The 21805-nt window shown below is 40.4% G+C and overlaps 1 protein-coding gene across 1 annotated transcript in view; it reads right to left on the bottom strand.

Moving 5' to 3' along the window:
• The window catches only part of NALCN (sodium leak channel, non-selective), a 362634-nt gene that overhangs the window by 110324 nt on the left and 230505 nt on the right, over nucleotides 1-21805 (bottom strand). Inside the window, exons 14-15 of the mRNA XM_075918747.1 lie at nucleotides 14396-14533; nucleotides 8973-9047 (exon numbers count right to left, since the gene is read on the bottom strand). Of these exons, the coding sequence (XP_075774862.1) occupies nucleotides 8973-9047; nucleotides 14396-14533 (213 nt within the window). The remainder of the gene's footprint in view (nucleotides 1-8972; nucleotides 9048-14395; nucleotides 14534-21805) is intronic.

The raw sequence follows: 21805 nt of genomic DNA, 5'->3' as shown, positions 1-21805 counted from the left end.
TGGTCTGTTCTTACCATGGTCATTGCAAACAGGGTTTCCAGCAGAAATGGAAAAGCAGTAGAACTTAATATAGTTTAGGTTTCTGCCTTTCCTACCTCCAGCCTTCATCTTCTCTGCTGACTGTAATGTAGCTGAGTATGAATTCCCCACATATGTTGTTGAGGCAGAACACCAGTCCTACTCTGAGCACAGAATCCTTGACTTGGTTGATATAATTCATGTTTTGATTGTTATCTCTCATCTCCCTTAATCGGTAATTTACATTTGTCTCCTCTTACTGATATAAGACCTTTCTTTGTGGCAGCATGGTGATGCAACAAGTAACAAATGTAATATTTTTCGATGGCTAACACTTAACTCCCATGTTTATTTAATTTTGGACCTATTTTAATTATGCTGTTTTGTTGACCAAAACATGGACAAAAGCACCTGAAGTCTCTTTTCTCAAAAGTTCAGAGTGAAAAAAGAGAGGAAAAGAAGCAGGGTGCTGTGATTTCATGGTGCTTTCTTCATTTACTCTGTAGACGATCACATAAAAAGACAGCAGCAGGAGTGTCTAGCAGAAGTTATAAAAATAGCATGTATTTTCACAGCTTACTGGTTTTCTAGCTAGTATCTGCTGTTAGAACTGCTTCATATAAAGAGATGAATACCTAGAGGGTGACAGTGTACAGAAACTCAAATCCATCAGCTTAATATCTAAAAGCAGATAGGAAAGCAAACAAAAAACTTGGATTTAGTCATGAAGAATACAGTGCCTATCAGCAGAGATCATTAGTGGGGTTGGTTGATGAAGAGGATTCATTAAGGGATTGGTTAGATCGTACTCTGTATTGTCTGTCAGTTTACCTCTGCTCCCATGAAAATAGCATCTGTGCATCTTCCAACTATTTAAAAATAGAAAAAAGTGTGTGTGTGTGTGAGCACACACAAATACACGACAGAAACAGAATAGAAAGCTAAGCCAAAGGTATGGGTTTTATATTTAGTTTGAAATAAATTAGGGGCCTGGTCATTTTTATCTCTGGTAGGAGCTTTGTAGTCTAGATCCAACCCCCCTTTAAAAGTTCCTGTGAGGGAGTAGAGAAAAAAGTGCTTGGCACGCCATGGGTTAAAGAAAGCCCATGGGCTCAGATAGCCCTGCTCTGCTTTACCTGCAACCAATGCCAGGCGTGGAGTGGGGAGACGAGGAAGGATCCTGGTTTAGTTTGGGGCTGATTAGCTAGGATGCAGGAGCTTGGTCTAGCAGTCTGAAGACTTGATTCAAAGCCTGTCCACCCAGCAGCCATGCAAGCAAGTAAGCCCCCATACCTCCTTGGGCAAAAAGGGGGGAACCTTTTGAGCAACCCCAACTAAGGGGACCCTGGACTTGTGGAGATATGCCTCAAACTTAAGGACTTGGATATGGTGTGGCTTGGAGATTCTGGGCCAGGAACACAGGAGTAAAAAGGAGGCCAACCTTCCCTCACTTCCATCCCACCGACCCAACAATCTAGCCACTTGACTATTCAGTCTCCAGGGTCCCAGCCACAGTTCCTACCATCTATGGTGCTGTAGGATGCCCATTTTCCCGAAATGTAGCTCACTTTTCTTCCTGCATTTCCATGGTGGTAGAATAGGGATGTAAACTCCTGGTTAATCAATTAACCAGTTAAACCTTAGGTTTAGCTGATTAAGTGGGATTCCGCTCCTGTGCTCTCTCCCTGTCCCCCCCCTCCTCCCCGCCCAGAGGTGTGTCAGGTGGCTTCTGCTCACAGCTTCCCTATTCCCATGCATGAGGTTCCCTGCTGCTGCTGCTGGCTCTCCTGGGCGGCGCACTGCCTGGTAAGGATGATACTTACTGGGTAATTGTCTAACTGGCTACCTGTTCACACCCCTCTGGTGGACCAGGGCTGGCTTACTTTTTTTTGCTGGAATTATAATATTTTTCCTCAGTGTCTGAAGATATGTTGCCATCTTTTTCTTAATTAAAAATAATCTTACTTTGCATTTGTTTTACTGCACAAAGTGTACTATTCTTTGGAAGTTTTTTTTCTTGGTCAAAAGCATGAAATTAAGTGCTCTCAGCCAGGTCTGAAGAGGCAAGGGAATAAGAAACATTTTTTTCTAACTGCACTAAAAATAAGCATTTGCCAATGAATAGGGAACTGCTCATTAGGTAGAAGCTACTGTTTCTGCTTTCTCTAACTGATCCACATTCAAATAAAGCAAAATAGCAATGTTAGTAGGAAGGCTGAATTAGAGCTTTTGTGGGATCATAGCTTTAATTGTCTGACTTTCAAATGAAGGAAAAGTTGCTTTTACATTAACAACAGCTGCAGTTCTGTAAGGCTGAGCACTCTTGACTCCTACTAACATCAGAAGGAACTGAGGGTGGTCAGCACCGTGCAGAGTATTGCCAATTCTTAACTACACTTGATATAGCTCCTGAATCTCTTCTCTGAATTCATCTTCCTGCTTAGAAAAATAGTGTCCAAGGATGCACTACAATTTCCTAACAGCTTAATGTAATTTATTTCTAGAATGATATTTGCTACCTTTTACTGACTCTTGCATGAAGGGATATATTTTCAAATCTATCTATAGAATATTTATGCCAGAAATGGAGCTCTTGCACAATGTTCATAAGTTACCAAGTATTCTGCCTTTGGGTCATATGATGATGTACGATTTAGCGTAAATCAGAGTCTCCAATCTTTAGTACTGCAGAGCGCAACAGAGGATCCACAAGAAATACCAAGTGAGAAATAAATGGCTATGTGCTCTGTTTCTGTAGCAATACAATTGGGTAGGGAAATTGAAACAAAATGCTAAACAAAATATGGAAAAGAAAAGCACACATTCAAGGATTTTAAAGGAGTGCTGCCCTTTTTGTTAATTCCTCCAACTGTTCAAATTTACAGCAGAAGAGTATGGAGTCTAATCAACTGCCAGTGGATCCTGGTTTAAAACAGCAGAGAAAATCCTTTTTTTCCATATTTCCCTGTTTTTCCTCTACCTTGGATGGCATCCTAATACTGTTCAACTGGATTTTATTTGCAGCATCTCTCCTGTTACCAGTTCAGAAACTCAGAAATGTTCCCCTTCTTACTTTCAGAGTGAGAGACTACTGCTGCACTCCTGAAATTACACTACTGTTTTGTTAAGTTGCTGTTAGTCATCTTCTCTTGCAAAGATTCTGAACTGCAAAAGCCTGTCCCTGCACCAATGGAGGGTAGGACTGAGGTTGGTATGACCACGGATGGTTAAACTAGGAGTACTAAGGTTGTTGTTGGCCAGTCTTTTGTCTGGTTGAAGGCCAAGCTGATACCGAATAAATGGGAGAGGAATGCTGGGAGAATCTACTCCCATGTCTGGTGCAGAGGTCGGTGCAAGGGGAGGATGGTGTGGGCAAAAAGGAAATGTCCTCCATTCGGTGCCAATGTGGACTATCCTCCCTAAGCATCAGAGAATGCAGTGGCAACTCGCTAGCGTGTTCTGGTCATGGAGTTGCCGGCACCTGTGCTGCTCAGTGCCAAGACTCAGACCTCTTAGGGATCTTGCTTGTCATAGTCTCCAGCGCTGAAGACTGTTTAGGGGCCAGAGTCTGCTGAGAAGGAATGTCCTGAGTCGGTGTCATCATCTCTGCCGGGGGAGGCAGCCTGTCCAACTTGTTCTTCAGTGCTGGGCAGAAGCCCATGCCAGTCAGTGCAGAGGAGCTCATTTTTCATTTCAGCGCTGACTCCACTCTCTTACACGGTGCCACTTTGCACTTATCAGCGATGCTAGAGGTAGAAGGAACCGGTGAATAGGCAATGCGGGATGTTGTTGGCACCACAGGCAGTGACCATGACAGTGACATCCTGGACTTACAGGAGTCCCAGGGCGGAGGTGAATGGGCTCTCTTTCTCCGCATTGAGGCATCTGATGGTGCCAATTTCTTAGGGTCTGACAGCTGGAGGGACTTCTCCCACAGCATGTTGCTGAGCCTCATCTCCCTGTCCCTTCTGGCTCTTGCCATCATGCTCTGGCCATGTTGGCATTTCTGCGCTACATGGGCTTTACCCAGACATCTTAGGCAGGAAGCATGGCCATCAGAAATGGACATGGGATCCCTGCAGGAGTTGCATTTCTTGAATCCGGGGGATCCCGACATTTTAAACAAATAGGGAGCCAAGGGGGAGAGCAAAGAAATTTTTTTTTATGGAAATGGGTTACTCTAAGAAAAAATAACTAAGGGTGACTAAAAGTGGTTAAAAGAACTGAATTTTTTTTCACAATAATCTTTCTTTTAAGGAAGAAATCACATTGCTAAGATAATCCATCTTTTGCCGAGCACAGTAGAAAAGGAACTGAGGGACTCGCGCCACTCATGTAACTAACAAACACAACAGCATGAGACAGCAACTGTACATGCATGGGTTGGGAAGGCACTGCAAGGATAAAAATCTCTGATCACCAGCGAGAGGATGCACTGACACCTGAGTTGGGCACTGATACGGACACCACTCAAAGGAGAATCTCCACTTCCAGCAAGTTTATGGATCAACAACTTGAAAAACAGATAACCATGGAAAACATAAAGAAGACTGTGACCACAATCGGGGTAATCACATTCCCCCCCCCCCCTTGACTGTAACATAGTCATAGCCTTCATTAAACAGAATGAAGATGATTCCCAAGTGTGGTTCAGCTCTTTTCACAGGACTAACAGACAGTCAGCTGAATGAAACTGTGCAAATGATTGATATAATGAGATCAAACCCAGCTGGCCCAGTTGCCAGTCCATTATCACCCCTCCAGACAGCAGGCAATAAGTCACTGTTCAGAATGTTCTCCTTAAGGTAAAGATTTGCCACATGCACCCTGTTTTAAGATGTGGTTAATTCACCAAGCCACTGGCTTAGCTCAAGGTAGCCCGTTTGGACTGTTCCCCTAAGGAACCTCAATATTGCTTTCAGATGGTGTACTAAAACAAGTTTCAAATATAGACAATTCCTATCTCATGAGATATCCACCAGTTCAGCCCCCTAGTTTTGACCTTCTATGACCTCTTTGGGTAAAACTGAATCATTTTGTTTTTGCTCAAAACCCTCTTTTCCCGCAAGATCGGTAAACCTCCTTTTTTTGGGCATAAGGATCTTGCGGGAAAAGGGGTTTTTGTGCAAAAAGTAAACATCTACACTGCTTGTTTTTTCACTAAAACCCTAGTGAAAAAACGGATCGGCAGAAAATATGCAAATGAGATCACAATTCATGCAAATGAGTCCCTCGTTAGCATATTTTTTGCTGAGAAAACTCGTAGTATAGACGTAGCCTAGAAGAGTAAATGAACCTGGGAGAACAGAATCAAATCATGAAGTGTGGCACAAAAACACTCTGTGGAGCTAAATAATCTGTTTCGAGTTTATACTACAATGACAGGTGCTACGAACAATTATAGAACAGTAGGTATTGTAATGAAAAAGATAAGAGCTATGTCTTCAGATATCTGAAGGATACAATAAGAAGGATCTATTATAGCCAACTATTAAGGCTGCCTAACACTTCCTATTATAAGATCCTGTTTTCAGTTGCTTATAGTCAAACTTGAACCATTTTGACAGAAAATGTAATTGATTCTTAGAGTGAGAACATGGAAGAGGACCATCATCTAGTTTGACATCCTGTATATCACAGGACATTAAATTTTTACTGTATTGGTCTCAATAACTTAGGTTTCACTAATGCATCATTTGTGTTTGACATAATTATAACTGCAGGAAAAGCATTCAATCCTCATTTTAATATTCAAAGAAATGCATATTGAATATTTCTTTTGTTACTTTTTTCCCAGTGTTTAATCACTTTTGCTGTGATTGTGCCTAATTTCTACTTTGAATTTGTCTGGCTTCAACTTCCACTCATTGGTTCTTTTTATGTCTTTCGCTGCTACACTTCATATATTAAAGGGCTCTGGTGTTTTCTCCCCATGAACATATTTGAACAATGTAATCAAGTGACCTCTCAATCTTTTCTAATTGCTAAATGTGTCAAGCCCTAAGTCTTTTACTGCATTTGCTCCAGCCCTCAAATCATTTTTACAGCTCTTTTCTACACCCTTTCCAATTTTCGAACATTCTTTTAAAACTGGTGGCACCAGACATGTATCACTCATCAATGCCGAATCCAGATGTAAAATCACCTCATTTCTAATCACTACTCCCCTGATCCCATTTCACCTTTTTCGCCACAGCATCACACTGGGGTCTTATGCTAAACTGCTTGTACTCTATGACCTCTAAGTTCTTTTCCAAGTCACTGTTTTCTGGGTTACAGAACCTTGTTCTATAGCTATGGACTGCATTCCTTCTTCATAGATGTATAACTTTGCATTTGACTGTGTGGAAAAGTATTTTATTTAAATGGGCCCAGTTTACCAAGCAACCCCAAGTAAAGCCCTATGTGGATACAGAATTTGTATCCACAGATGCAGATATCCACGGACATAAAGTGGATATACATGGAACTGCAGGATCTACCAGGAGCTACCAGTGGAGAAGGCAGCAGTATGTCAGGCCACTGATTTACTGGAGGTAGTCCCCTGGGCAGTTTCTCCAGCATGGCTGTGTCATCCCCGACCCTGCCCACTGGAGTGGGCACCAGGCTCATCAGCAGCTGTTCTTGCTAGTTTTTGCAGGTGGTTGGTAATTTGTGCACGTGGTTGGCACAACAGCTGTTCCTGGTTGTGCTTAGTGTGTGCAGGCTCTCAGACAGGTGTCCCTTCCATGCAGTAGTCAGCGCCTTGTCCTTGAACGTGCAAGATGCTGGCACACACTAATGTGACCAGGGACAGCAGCCAGTGAGCCTGGTGCCTGCCTCCGTGGCACAGCCATGCTGGAGGAACTGCCTGGTGTGGGCTCTGTCATCTGTGAGCTGAAGCCCAAGATAATGCTGCTTTCTGTGAGCTGAAGCCCAAGATACTGCTGCTTTCACAGCTGCAATTCCCAGTATGTCCCTGCAGCTCTGCAGAGATCTGTTTTATATTCATGGATTTTCGCAGATGAGTAGAAAGAATGAGTAGTTAGGCATAATTTCTTGCCTGATGGTACTACTCCCGGTCAGTAACTCATTGTCAGAAAATGCCCTGTGCCTTAAACTTACCAGCTATTGTAATCAGAAATGAAGACAAAAATAAAACAAAAACAAAACCCCAAAGCAAACTCACCCCTCCCCAAAACAGACATGTGGATTTTCTAAAGAGTAATGCAGTTTCATCTGGTCTACAGGACATTTCTAGACAACAAATGACTTGTAAATTATCTGATCTGTTGCTTGAATCATTTCCTGGCAATCCATTCAGCTTTTAATTACAGAGAAATGTATTTTTTCTATGCAATGATACAGAACCATTTCCATTACAGATATGCTCCCGATTAAAAACAACTATTACCCCACAATCTTTTTCTTCTTCTCATGATCAGTTTATAATGGAGGAGCCAAAATGTCATTGAATTAAATACTCTGCTTTATTTTCTGAGATAAGAAAACCAATAATTCAGTATAATAGTGCATAGCCACTATCAGCACCAAGCCTAGGATACCATCACATTAAACTCAATGGAAATGTTTTATCTTTGATTCCTGTAATTGGTTGCACAATCATTAATTTCAAAGACACATTTTAACCGTTTTCAATGTAAAGATTTCTTTAAGCAGGAAACGCTACATATAATATTAATTTATTTGGGGTAAAATATGAGAAGGGAAAGATTTTAACATCACTGAGCAATTGCCTGTAGAAAAGGTGGTTGTTTTAAGCTCAGAGAAACATTAAAATCATATACTTGTGATTACTAATAACATTTTCCAAAGCACTTTCGTGACTTAAGAGACTAAGACCTACTGCCTTTCAGTGAGACAACACAACTTCAGTATTGGAAAGCCTGTCAGATGAGAACACATCTATTCTACGAGAGGGGTGTTATTCCCCTGCTAGGTCCAGTGAGCTAGCACGAGGATCAACAGCAATGTAGCTACACTGTCACGGGCTGTGACAATAGAGGCATAGCTTTCAGGTGAGTTTGTACTTGGCACAGCTCAACCATGGCTCTGTGGCCCTCACTCATGCTACTGGAGCTATGCTAGTTCACTGAGAGTTAGTCCACGCATGTGAACCCAACCAGGGGAATCACATTCCTAGTTCATAGTGTAGCTACAGCCTAAGCAGAGGAAAAATGCACAATCTGTTTTCCTCTCCTACTTTGCCAAGATTGTCTGATGTAGATCCCTATTTAGAAAGGCTTTTAAGTATCCAATTAAGTTTAAACTTATGAATATTCCCATTCAGGTTCAGTTTTCAGATTTCCTAGCGCCAGTAAAGAGTTCTCATTGTAATGGACATAGTGTCAGAAGTAACTCAGTCCAGCCTTGAAACACACAGCTGAGGCAGAACACTGGCTTATCAATAAGCAATTATTATTGCAGTCTGTGAAAGAAGTTCAAGAATTTCTATAATATAATTGTTTGCAGGTTCTACAAAGTGTTAAGAGATGTATCTATTAATATCATCAGGTACAAAGCAAGAATAAACTAAATGAATTACCTTTAAGCCCATAACCATTCATTAGGCCAGTCAACAGCTTGTTGTAAATTAAACAAGGATATTTCTACATTAACTTGTGACACACAGTATTTTTTTCAGTATTTCAGAGCTTTAAAAATTTCATTGATAATAGTTCTCTATTTCTACCCAAATCCTGCAACTAGTTTTGTTACTGATCCTGAACTGGAGCAGGACTAGGCCCTTGATATTAAAAACTAATTAGGTAAATAGACGAATGAACCTGTAATGTGAACAAAAAGCTAATATTGTCAGATGAAATGAAGATATTCTAAAATGAATATTATAAAATGTGCAGTCATGTTAACAAAATCCACACTGATGGCATGATTATGCCCTGATGCAAATATTTTCCAGCATGAACCTCCCCCGTCATAAGAAACACTCTTACTTGTTTAAGCTTCTTTAGATCTTCATCAAGTTCCAAGTTATCCAAAATAACAGCAACAAACAAGCTGAGCAGAATCTACAAAACAATTAAAAGTATGTTTAAAAAAATTATTCCCTTATGAAGCAATATTAAATACTGTGGGTGAAATCCTGGCTTCACTAACTACATGGGAATTTTGTCCCTTACTTTAATGGGAATAGAATTTCAACGTTTTTAACTACTAGTCTTTTTATACGTAGTGCATTTATATTTATGTGTTTATACAGTACAAAATTACAATTTGAAGATTTTAAGGCTGCATGATCAATCCATTATTATGTTTAATGAAGATCCTTTGAAATGTACTTAACAGGAGAAAATCACTTAACATTAATCAAAAGTCATTACAACACGAAAAAAGGTTCAGCAGGACTATTCGTTGTTTTTAAAGGTGTATTTTTTTGGGGCAGGGGGAATTCCTGAAGTAGCTCTTAATAGGAGATATACTACAAAATTATGTTATGCAAAGTTACCGCAATGTCCCTTATGCTGCGCTGTGGAGAGTATGAGTGTATGTTTGTCTGTGAGCCATGGGCCAATAAAGCTCCAGGTATGACTGATGATAGGTGGGAAAGAGAGAGGTCCAGGTTGACTAGAGAGAATGCACAGATTCAGCACAACCCCTCAGCTGGGCCCCAATCCTGCTAACACCTAACATTACTACTGTGAGTAGCCTTATTGATTTAAACGAGACTATTCATAGCAATAAAGTGAAGCACTCTTATTGTTTGCTACATCAGAATGTGGTTGACAGGGACAAGCCATATGAGAAAGCTACTTCTCTCCATTGGGACTCCTGAATGAGGGTGTGAAAAGAACCACCACCCACCCTCTTTTGGTGTGAATTCCCTGGCAGTACAAAATGCTTTGATAAAGTTACTTTGGCACTTGAAGTGTGTCTGTATTTCTATGCAGCTAAATACCATAGACTTTCAGTAAAATTTAGGCTCCTTGGTCTGTCCCTACAATATTTTAAAAAATGGGATTTATATGCCCATATATCACTTAGGCACTTTTGAAAACTTGGCTCATACACAGGGCCATGAAATATAAAACTACACATTTAACAAATAATTTTCTGAAAAAATGACAATCTACTATATATTTGAGATAGTCTGTGCATCTGTGTGTGTGTGTGTCCGCCCATCTGTGAATCCATTTATTCAAGAATTCCTCCTAAACAGTAAGAGCTAGGACCACCAAATTTGATATGCAGCTTCCTCTTATCATAACTTAAAGCAAGATAAGAGTTTGGTTGTACCAGGACAATGGGATGTGCCTGGAATGTGATTGTTTTTCATCAAATGGAAAGGGAATGCTGTGATAGCTGGCACAGTTATACTCCCAAAAGATCCCAGCCCTGCCCCAGGGAGCAGCCGTCACTTGGGCAGCAGGGCCTCCACCACTCCCAGGCCAGCCCCAGGGAACAGCTGGTGGCCGGGCAGCAAGGTCTCTGCTGACCGAGGCTGGCCCTGGGGAACAGCTGTCAGCTGCCCCCACTCCTTGCCATGAGCCCCCCACCACACCTCCAGACCTCCTGAATCTCCACCCCTTGCCTTGAGATCCTCTTCACCCCCAACCCTGACTCCTGCACTTCCCACATCCAAAGAAGTTGGCCCTGAGCCCTCCCATCTCCAAACCCCTGCCTTGACTCCTGCACCTCCCACACCTCCAGACTCTTGTCCTGAAGGATGAGAGTGATGCTGGGTAAATCTTCTAGTTGCTACATATTTGCTTGGACAATATTCCAGAGGTTTCCTGCACTTGTTGTGAAGAGCATATTTAATACGCTACATAATTAAACATCACTTTACCTATTAGCGGTAACATATTTAAATCCAGAGATTACTGTGTTAAATGTTATAGTAGCCTTTAATGTGAATGCAAGGTAGAATTTAGATATATCTCACCACTAGCATGAAGCACTCTAATCATTAATAATTATCAGTGAGAAATTTAGCTGTCATTGTCAGAATTTTATGGTATAGTAGAATAGTGATAGAAATGTATCCGTGTTAGTCTGGTGTAGCTGAAACAAAAACCAGTACTATGTAGCACTTTAAAGACTAACAAGATGGTTTAATAGGTGATGAGCTTTCGTGGGCCAGACTCACTTCCTCAGATCAAATAGTGGAAGAAAATTGTCACAACCATAGATACCAAAGGATACAATTAAAAAAATGAACACATATGAAAAGGACAAAACAAATTTCAGAACAGAAGGGGGATGGGGGGGAGGTAAATGTCTGTGAGCTAATGATATTAGAGGTGATAATTGGGGAAGTTATCTTTGTAATGGGTAAGATAATTAGCGTCTTTATTCAAACTTGAGTGCAAAGTGTCGAATTTAAGCATGAATGACAGTTCAGAGGATTCTTTTTCAAGTGAAGTCTTAAAAGGCCTTTGAAGCAGGATGCAGGTAATCAAGTCGTTGAGACAATGTCCTTTCTGGTTGAAATGGCAAGAAACTGTTTTTTTTTTGTGATCCTGTCTGATATCTGTTTTGTGGGCATTGATCCTTTGGCGAAGTGTCTGAAACTACAGCCTATACTGGAACAGGATACTAAACTCCCAAAGGCTCTGGGAGACAAACCCATAGTCTCCTATAGACAACCACCTAACCTCAAGATGATTCTACAACAACCACAGAACATACCACACTAATACCAACCCTGGTACCTTCCCTTGCAACAAACCCCGTTGACAACTTTGTCCACATATTCAATCTGCTGATACCATTACTGGACCTAACCAAGTGAGTTATAAGATCAAGAACACATATTCCTGCACATCCAGAAATATAATTTATGCCATCATGTGCCGAAAGTGTCCGTCTGCTTTGTACATTGGACAAACGTCTCAGACACTTCGCCAAAGGGATCCTTCCAGAACAGGGCAGGGGATGAGAAGCAGGAAAACCAACTCTCTTGAAATGGAGTTACAGGTTAGACCTCCCTGGTCCCACATGAGTGATTTTTTTTCATTTTTGGCCCTCCTGCCACTGGACCCTCAGCTCGGGCTGGGCCTTCTGCCTCTCAGTTGGCTCCCTACCCACTGGTGTCCCCTCTGCCCTGCTGGCTCCAGGCTTCCTGGCTCCACCAGGCAACCACCCTACTAACTCCACTGGGCTTTCCTGTCCTGCTGGTGTGCACCAGGCACCCGGTCCTGCTGGGCCATGGATGTTGCCAGACTAGAGAGTACCAGTTTAAAGAGGTTCAACCTACATTAGACAGGGAAGGATGTCGCACACTGGACCAAGAACTTCCTTTGGATTGTCCAAGAAAGGGGAATGTGAGATTTCTCCCACAACCCCCAATCAACTTGACAATGTGTTTCCAAGTCCAAGATCATTTCCCCAGTTCCTCTTTCCTTCTTGCCTTTTCCCTTTCCAGGGAAATGGGGCTGCAGTAACCTCTGTTGCCCTTGTACAGGCGGGGCAGTGAGAAATTCACATACAGTGCACAAACTGCTCTAGCCACCAAACAACTTGTTGTTTCCTGATGCCAGAGCAGGAGTCACGAGTCACCCCCACTCTCCATCAGGCCTGATCCTGTTGAGGGTCAGAAGATCTGATGAGGAGCAGGTTAAGTAGCTATAAGAGAATCAGAGGCCCCTTACTGACACATAATTATTGTGTCAGGATTTTGGCTCATTTGAAAGAATTCAATGCACTCATCCCAGGTACTTGAAATTCTATAGTATGTAAAGCACCCAACAGAAAACAGGGTGCATGTACTATGACAAAGCTCCTCATCCTTCCTGGGTCCCCTGCTTTCAGGCAGATTTACTTGCCTCAGAGGCTCACAGCAGCCCTCAATTTAGACATCAGCTTGCTGTTTGTTGAGCTGCTCTCATCATTGGCCAGCATGGGGAAAAGAAGGGAACCATAGCCATAGCATAGTCTCTCTGGGCCCTCCAAGTGGGACAGAGCAGGACAAACCCCTGCACTAAAGCCATGCTGAAATGGGGAGTTATTGGTGGTGGGAACCCAGGCCCATCCTCTACTTCACATTCCAGCCCCGGGGGATCCTATGATAGCAGCTGTAGTAATGTCTCTGGTATCAGCTTCATGACAGCTGCAAATACCTGGACCACTTTCCCACAACCTTCCCCAGGACCTTCTTCCTATTACCTTCTTTCACATTCTCCTCCCAAACTCCCCCTCCCCATTTCTCTCATTTAGCACCTTCCTTGCATTGAGCTAATAGAAGGGTAGCCTTTTTAAACCAATCTCAACTGGTTTTTAATTGGGCCCCCCAAGTGTTCTGATTAACCTAGCTCCCTTGCGTCTGAAAGCCTCCTAATTAGTTCCTCCTGATTGCTCTGATTGATTATAGCAGGTTCCTACTGGTTCTGGATCAGCCCATGCTAGTTTATCCAGAGAACAGCTACCCTTTTAATCTATGGCTAATATATTTCCCTTCTGTCACTCTCCAGTAGCCCTGTGGCCTGACCATGTCACAATATATAGGTACACAGAGTAAGACAGGTAATATAATCTATACTGTAGACAACATAGGGAGGTTCTGAAAGTCAGAGAAAGGAATGAAAGACAGAGAAAGAAGGAATAAGAATATTCTTATTTTTAATATAAAATATAAGATGAACATCATGAGAAACTAGTGGTAAATGTATCTGTTATTTAGTATATTGATGGAAATGAAGAGGACTATGGATTGGTCTCTGGTGTTCTTTTTGGTCAGCATCCAAAAAATAGTACCAAGGCTCTAACTTATCTACAATTTTTGCAGAATTGCTTTCCTTTCTGCTTTCTACCTAGAAAGACCTAACTTTGGCCATTTACAGCACACCCAGGTAAGATACCTTCGGCTATAATCCAAGTTACCATATGAATCCAGGAGTTGTTGTATTTTTTCTGATTGTTGTATCAGTTAATATGCAACGTTGCATATTTCCCATGTGTTCATTTCTGCATCATATAATAGAAAAAGCATTGTACTGATTTCTAATTAACAGTTTGTACCAAGAGACATTACACTTCTTTTCTTCAGTTTAATTACTGCTGTGAAGGGAATGCAATGTAAATGAAGAGGACATCTCTACATGATAAATAATATAAACCCTTGTTTCACTCTGTGTTCATTTGATCTATGAAGGCTCATAAAGTAGTTAACAATTATAGTATTATGTTACATTGTGACTTAGGTCTTATTTAGAAAACCTCCCATTAGAACAAAGGTTGGCCACCATGGAGCACAAAGATTAATATTAGATTTCATGATACCTCAAAGAATTAATCCTGTGGCCCTTCATAAAAAGTTAAGAATAAACACAACAATAAAATTTAGGTAGCTTGCAAGACAAGAAATAGCCAGCAATTTGCAGCAAAGGAAAGCACTGAAAACTTGCAGGTCAACACTTACCAGAGTAGCAAAAAGATGATAAAGTATAAAATAAATAGCAACTACAGGTGCCCACATATGTCCTACAGCATTAAGAGTCTGATCCATGACATCTACCCATCCTTCCTGTGTCAGGATCTGGAACATTGACATGAATGCCTACAGAAAAAAAAAGAATCACATGTATGTTATAGCTGCATGCAATGCATTAAAATATCTCTATGGACAACCATAATAGTTGTATGGAGTAGTTTTGACAAAGCAGAAAAGCCAGTTGCTGTTCTTTTGAAACACAAAGGAGTGGATTTCAATTCTGCGAATGCCATTTACACATCATTTTCAATGCAGAGGCAGAAATAAATAGTCTAATATTTGACTGAACTATAACATTTTGCAACTGTAAACACAATGTCAAATTTCTTAGTCAATGTGAAGCTTGATATCCTCCATGGCTGATGAAATATAAAGACTATACTGGGTTTACGGATCAATCAGGATATTGTTTCCAGGAGCTTATTGCGCTATCAGCTTACGAGTAGGTCAATTATCTTTAAAACTGTTTTCTCTCTCTAAATATGAAGCAAAACAGCAGCTCTTCATGTTTATAATAAAACTGTATGATTAAACAAGTTAATAAAGTGTCAAAAGTTATATTCATGGCTCCTGCTTGGCAAATAATTCCAAGCACTTTAAAAACACAATAAAAATGAAGGCCTCAGTCCTTGAAGGTGTTACACAGATAGGCTTTGTCTACACTGCCAGTTTTGCAGGCAGTGAGTATACAATTGAGGTGTGGATTAGCATATCACCGTGCCTCATTTGCATAATTTATGCGGAAAAAAATAGTGTGGATTTATGCTCGGGAGAGGCATAAGGATCTTGAGCAAAACGGGATTTTTTACTTAGCTCTTTTGGTACAGACTTTTCAGTGGCACTTCTAAAGATAAGGCACTCAGCACTAGCAGTCAAATGCCTCGTTAACTAAGGGTTATGCACTACCTACCAGGTAAGAAGTACAGCTGGTCAGAAAATGAAGCACATTTTTATGGAAACTGTTTGAAATGTTTCGGCCAGCTATAATTAGAAGCTTGGCAGTCTATGAGGAACCCAGTTTATTTACAGAGTTGTGTTCTAGAACTCAAAATTTAAGCTGGATCCATGTACTGAAAAGACAGCCATTAAATAGTACAATGTAGATCTCATTTGCTGCCATTTTCTTCATAATATACAGGCTAAGGATCTCCTTGACAGGCACACCAATGTACAGTAGAGTGTGTGCACTAGTTTACACTTAGTGCTGGATGTGTGTGTTATGATTTTCAGGACAGTCAGGCAATAATCTCAGAAAGACCAAGATAACTAGAGCCTAGATGTTACCTCACAACCTAAATTTAGTGCTTCTTCATGGACCCCGGACTCCTACAATCAGAATCTGCTTGAATGGTTCAGAGAGCAGGATAATGGAGGCTAGGATAATGGGGCTCGACTATATGTGTTTTTATTTTTTCATAAAATGTAAAAACTAAAGATTCTCTGTAAAAATGCAAATTCTGCGTTTGCCCATGTTTTCTGTGGTGAATGAATTTCTAGGATGCCTGGTTTATAATGACTGATATTGGACCTGGGGATCACCAGGAAGGCATTCTTAACCATGCCCTCTTTTGCCTGGTTTCTTCTATGCCACCAGCAGCTCCCCTTCACTGGGTTAATCTTCCCATGGTTGACTGAACCAGCTATGAGACAGCTTTGTGCCAGCAGTGCAGCACAAAAAGGTCACAGCATAGATCAAAATCAGGCCTAGTATGTGAGACAAATTCTTTAGTTGGTAGCTTTTTACAGTGTCCTACTATTTTGTTCTACACAGGAAAAGACAAATTATGGCACTGTTTAAAAGATGTCATGGCTCCTTCCCCACTCTGGCATGATAAATGCAGAAGTGGGGGCCAGCAAGTGTACCCCAAAGCCTTATCTACCAGGCTTTGGTATAAAACTTCCCCCCAAGATCTTAAAAACCTAGATCTTGGGAATAAAACTTCCGCTGCCACCACCCAAATGTTGATAAAGAAATCAAGGGAAAGATCATTTGGGAAATCTTACCCCTAAAATAAAAATCAAGGCACACAATTAACCACTGCCAGGTTAATAAAAAGAAAAGAAAGAACCTTTATTATTACAACAATATTCCTGTTGCAAACATAATGACTAGATAGGGAGGTAACAAAATATACTCATGGAGAAACTCCATGGGCCTAGAACTTAGTTACAAAGAAAAGCCAAGACATCTTTTAAACAGTGCCAGATCTCAGATCCCATACCCAATCCTTAAAACAATAAAACCTAACGAAACTGCCTAAACTTTACCCTACTTACAGAAAATGAAGAATGGTGTCTTGGAGAGAGAGAGACATGCTTGTCCCTCTCTGTAGCTGCAGAGAGCTCACTCAGAGAGACAAAAGGGAGAAAAGAAAAAAGCCCAAATTCCTTTGTCCCAGTTTGAAAAGTCCCACCTACATTCTTATTGGTCACTCCACCTGGCTAGGTGTAGTTAACCCCTTAATCCCCAGGCTGCTGGCTAACCCTCATAATCATGACACCATGGATACCATTCAAGAGTAGAATGTATCAGTTAAGATTGCAGCAATCACTGGTGTTTTTCAACAGCACTATAGGGGCACTGCAGATAGAAGCAAAGACTGGTCCTGTAAATGAAGTTTAATTAATGTATCTAAAGCAATCTGCAAATCTGGTAAGTTTGGATCTTTGGCTGTGGCTCTTTGGATCTTTTCCTATTTCGCTTTTGTCTGATATTAAGACTGAATTTCTTTCCTGATAAACAGCAATGGTCTGAGGTGAGATGTCACTGAAGTACAGAACACAAAAACAAAGAATGTGAGAAACTGAAGTGAGACGCTAATGATGTAGCATGCACATTATGGTTGCTCGATTTAACAGTTTATTGTGATGTGGAGATATTAAATTTATGCTCATTGTGCCTAGACAGCACAGGCAATAGTATTCATGAGCATTTCTTATTGCATTATTTGAGAAACACCCCCCAAAAAGCTCCTCACACTAATGTAATCAACCCATGTTTCTGAAAAAATGGTGTTTCATAAATAACTGAAAGTTGAAATACTGCAGAATTTTTATGTTCACAGAGGAGCAAGTTAAAACAGTGCTGTGCTCAAAACTAATGTAAAAAATGGTACTGCAGTATTCATTGTTTGACATTCAGGGATGGGCTAGACTACAGGGTTTTTTCGAAAAAAGTGGCCTTTTTTCAAAAAAACTTCCCATGTTTAGACTGCTGCCGGGTTTTTTCGAAAGTAAATAAAAAACGCAGCAGTTTTTTCAACTGCGGAAAACCTCACTTTACGAGGAATAACACCTTTTTTTGAAAGTGCTCTTTCGAAAAAAGACGCTATGTAATGTAAACTGTGCTTTTTTGAAAGAGAGCATCCAGACTGCCTAGGTGCTGTCTTTTGAAAAAGCAGCTTGTTTTTTCAAAAGTACTGATTGTACATTTCTATCATGATTGTAGTCTAGACGCTCTTCTTCAACAGAGGCTTTTTTGAAAGTATCTTTTGCAAAAAACTCTTTTGAAAGAGGCTTGCAGTCTAGACATAGCCTCAGTGACTTCCACATCAAATTTACTGATTTTTTTTTTTTAAGTAAAATATGTTCTCAAACTGACAGCTCTTCCAACCCAACATGGGTTCTGAGAGTCAGGCTGAGATTTTTCTTCTCTGTACCTCATGATTAGTAATGAAGGTTTTACAGCTCAAATGTCTTCAAATTATTTCTGCAGAGACATGCCTACTGCTTTCAGGGAGCTTGTGAAGATACAACTGACTGGAACTAAGTAAACAGTTTGCTTGATGGTGCTCAAGAAAAAATAGAATCCAGGTAAATTTCTCATTACTGTTATAATTCTGCAGTGCGAACTGAAGTAAGAAGTAAACACACATTTGTGTCAGTACAGTACAACTCTAAATAAAACTATTATGCTTATATCTGGTAGGTGCGGGTTTACCTCAAACTCTTCCCAGTCAGCGGTAAAAAAGGCCTAAGGCAGGCTTCCCCTCCCATCCTGGTTCTGCACTGTGCCCTGGAAGCTACCAGCAGGTCCGACTCAGGCAGGGGAGAGGGAGATGGAGGCTCCACATGCTGCCCTCACCTGAAGGCACTGCCCCAAAATTCCCACTGGCTGTAGTTCCTGATCAATGAGAGTGCAGAGCTGTTGCCTGGGGAGCAGGCTGTGCATAGAGCCCCATTTCTGGGGTGCAGCACAGAGCCAGGACTGGTAAGAACTAGCCTGCCTTAGCACTGTCAATTGGACTTTTAGGGTATGTCTAGACTGCATCCCTCTGTCGGCAGAGGGATGCAGATTAGGCAGGTCGACATTGCAAATGAAGCAGGGATTTAAATATCCCGTGCTTAATTTGCATAAAAATAGCTGCCGTTTTTGCTGACTCAGCACTTTGTTGGCAAAAAGCGGCAGTCTAGAGGGGGATCTGTCGAGAAAGAAAGCCTTTTTTGAAAGATCCCTTATGCCTCCTGCAAGGAGGTTTATAGGAACTGTCGAAAAAGGCTTTCTTTCTTGACAGATGTGTGATCGTACTGTGTACCTACACTTAAATCCAAAGAAAGGGAGTCAAAATATAAGTTCATCCAGGGTGCCATTTTCCCTAAGGCTGGCCTGGGACCCAGAAGTGGCTATATCCTACTACTCTGATACGTTTATCCTCCAACTGAAGCAAAAAGTGAGAGATATTACATAAAAGTTATTCTCATTTATTTCAGACTCCCCACCTCTGTGGGCATGACTAATAATTGTTGAACCAGTTTAGCCTTTCTCTATTAATGATATATCAATTACTTAATATTATTTAATCGCTTTTTAATGGGAAATTCCAGTTTAGTTATTTGCTTCAAGGTGTACAGATATCTATAATACATGACTGCACACCCTTTTCCCCCTTGCAAAATCTACATACATTAATTTTTAAGTTGAAAAGCACCCTTTCAATGCAATGAAAACTTAGCTTTCCTTTTAAAATTGTAATGCATAATGTGGTTAGCTCTAATGGTATCCTTTAAATAAATTTAAATCTTTCTTCTCATTATTAAAGTTCCCTATATTGAAAAAACATTAGTTTAAAGAAAATATATAGCAGTGAATAATGATTTTATGTTTTGTACCCAGCAATCTTTCTTTCAGAAAAAGATATTTTTAGTTGAAAGGTACCTTTCCTACTATTTATGTTAAAATGAAATGCTGACAGAACTAACAGCTGTGAAAATGAGACTTAGAGATTTATGCAAATGGAGGACTTCTGAATTAATTCATGTTATGGAAATGGCTGTCAGGTTCTATGAGTCTTTATGCCCCATTACTTAATTAGCTGTTTTGATGATGGTCGTCAAATTGCATTTGTATAAAGAGGAAGATCAGCAAACAGGGCATGTTCCCAGCAATGTGTGAGTCAAAGTGACAATTCTGATTTTTTGTCCAGCCATTAAATAGATAATGCTGTACAAATGACTAGAGATAAAGGGGGAAAATGTGCAGTTTTTCAAAATCTAGGGTGCACTCAGGGTAAGTCTACACTGCAATGCTATTTTGGGATATCAGAGTACCCCAAAATAGTTGTCCCGCGTCTTCACAGCAAGCCCGTTATTTTGGGCTCGCTTTTCTGACGTCCCTGTAAACCCCATTCTAAGAGGAGTAAGAGATGTTTCAGAATAGTGCTTTATTTTGAAATGATGAAACAAGCTCTTTCAAAATAACATTGAAATAAGATACACAATTTGCGTAGCTCAAATTGAGTATCTTATTTCAAGTTACAGTGCTGTGTAAATGCACTCTGAACTTACTTGTTCAATAACTATGCTTGTATGCAAAGTATCATGTCCTTATTCATGAGCAGTCCCACTAAAATCTAAATGAAGATAATTTAGGATCAACTTAGTGTAAATGCTGATCTGTCCCCCTGTCTCACCTCTCTTTCTCCCTGCCACATACCAAGAAGAATTCTATAACATACCATGATAAGAAATGTCAGCCTGTAAAAACACATCAACAGGTTTTAGGTAATAATGGCTCTAAAGAATAAACAATTGATCATTTAAGAACTAATACAATTAAATTTTTGTTATGATTGTGTGGAACTAATCTGGCCAAGCCTCTTTCAGTTTTTACTTCAGAAGTTAAATCCTGTTCATGCTAAAGTCAGTGATTGGTTTGCCATTGACTTCAATGGAGCCAGGATTTGACCTCTGCTTTCCATGTTACTTTGGGCACATTTTAAAATTGTGATCCTCTTTTCATTCACACTGAAGCGGCTAATGTGTTGATCCCCAAGACTCAGAGAAATACAGTCTGCTTTGGGAGGTGTAGTTAACTAAGAAACTACGATGAACCCTTTTGATGATCTGGACATTTCTAAGCAATCTTAGCAGATTTCTTAATTTCAAAATAACGGACGGCTTATTCCAAAATCTGTAAACCTCATTCTACAAGAAGTAACACCTATTCCGAAATAGCTATTTTGAAATGAGGCGTGTGTAGACACTTCGCTGCTGCTATTTAAAAATGGCTCCTCACCAGGGCTATTCTAAGTTGTTCCTCCCCAGTGCCTCCTGGGGCTCTGATTCTAGATAGCACATCTACATTTGGGAAGCCTGCCTCTGACAAATTTTGAGGTTTCCCTGCAGTGTAGATGTGCGATTTCAAAATAAACTATTTTGGAATTACTATTCTGGAATAGCTTATTTTGAAATAGCTGTGCAATGTAGACATACCTCCAGTCTGTTTAATCTTTCTTCATATAGCACCCATTCCAAACCCCTAATCATTTTTGTTGTCCTTTCTGAACCTTTCCAATGCTAATATATCTTTTCTGAGATGAGGTGACCACATCTGTACACAGCATTCAAAATATGGGTGTACCATGGATTTATATAGGGGCAATAACATGTTCTCTGTCTTATTCTCTATCCCCTTTTTAGTGATTCCTAACATTCTATTTGCTTTTTTGACTACCGCTGCACATTGAGTGGATATTTTCAGAGAACTATCCATAATGAGTCCAAGACCTCTCTCTTGAATAGTTAAAGCTAAATTAGTCCCCATCATTTGTTTATATAATTGAGATTATTTTTTCCAATGTGCATTACTTTGCATTTATCAATATTAAAATTCATTTGCCATTTGGTCGCCCAATCACCTAATTTTGTGAGATCCTTTTGAAGCTCGTCACAGTCTACTATATTCTTAGCTATCTTGAGTAGTTTAAAATGGTTAAAAGTGGTATAGCAAAGATCTTTATTTTCTGCACTTAGTATTGACTTAAAGATGCAGTCAGGCCAGCTGAGAAGCTGCACTGGTCAAAGGAACATTGACATTTGTCACCATAGCAACACTGAGCT

This window comes from Pelodiscus sinensis, chromosome 1, assembly GCF_049634645.1.
Source record: "Pelodiscus sinensis isolate JC-2024 chromosome 1, ASM4963464v1, whole genome shotgun sequence".
Taxonomy (NCBI): Eukaryota; Metazoa; Chordata; order Testudines; family Trionychidae; genus Pelodiscus; species Pelodiscus sinensis.
Note: the sequence above shows the minus strand (reverse complement) of the source record. Positions and strands in the feature narration are given on the sequence as shown.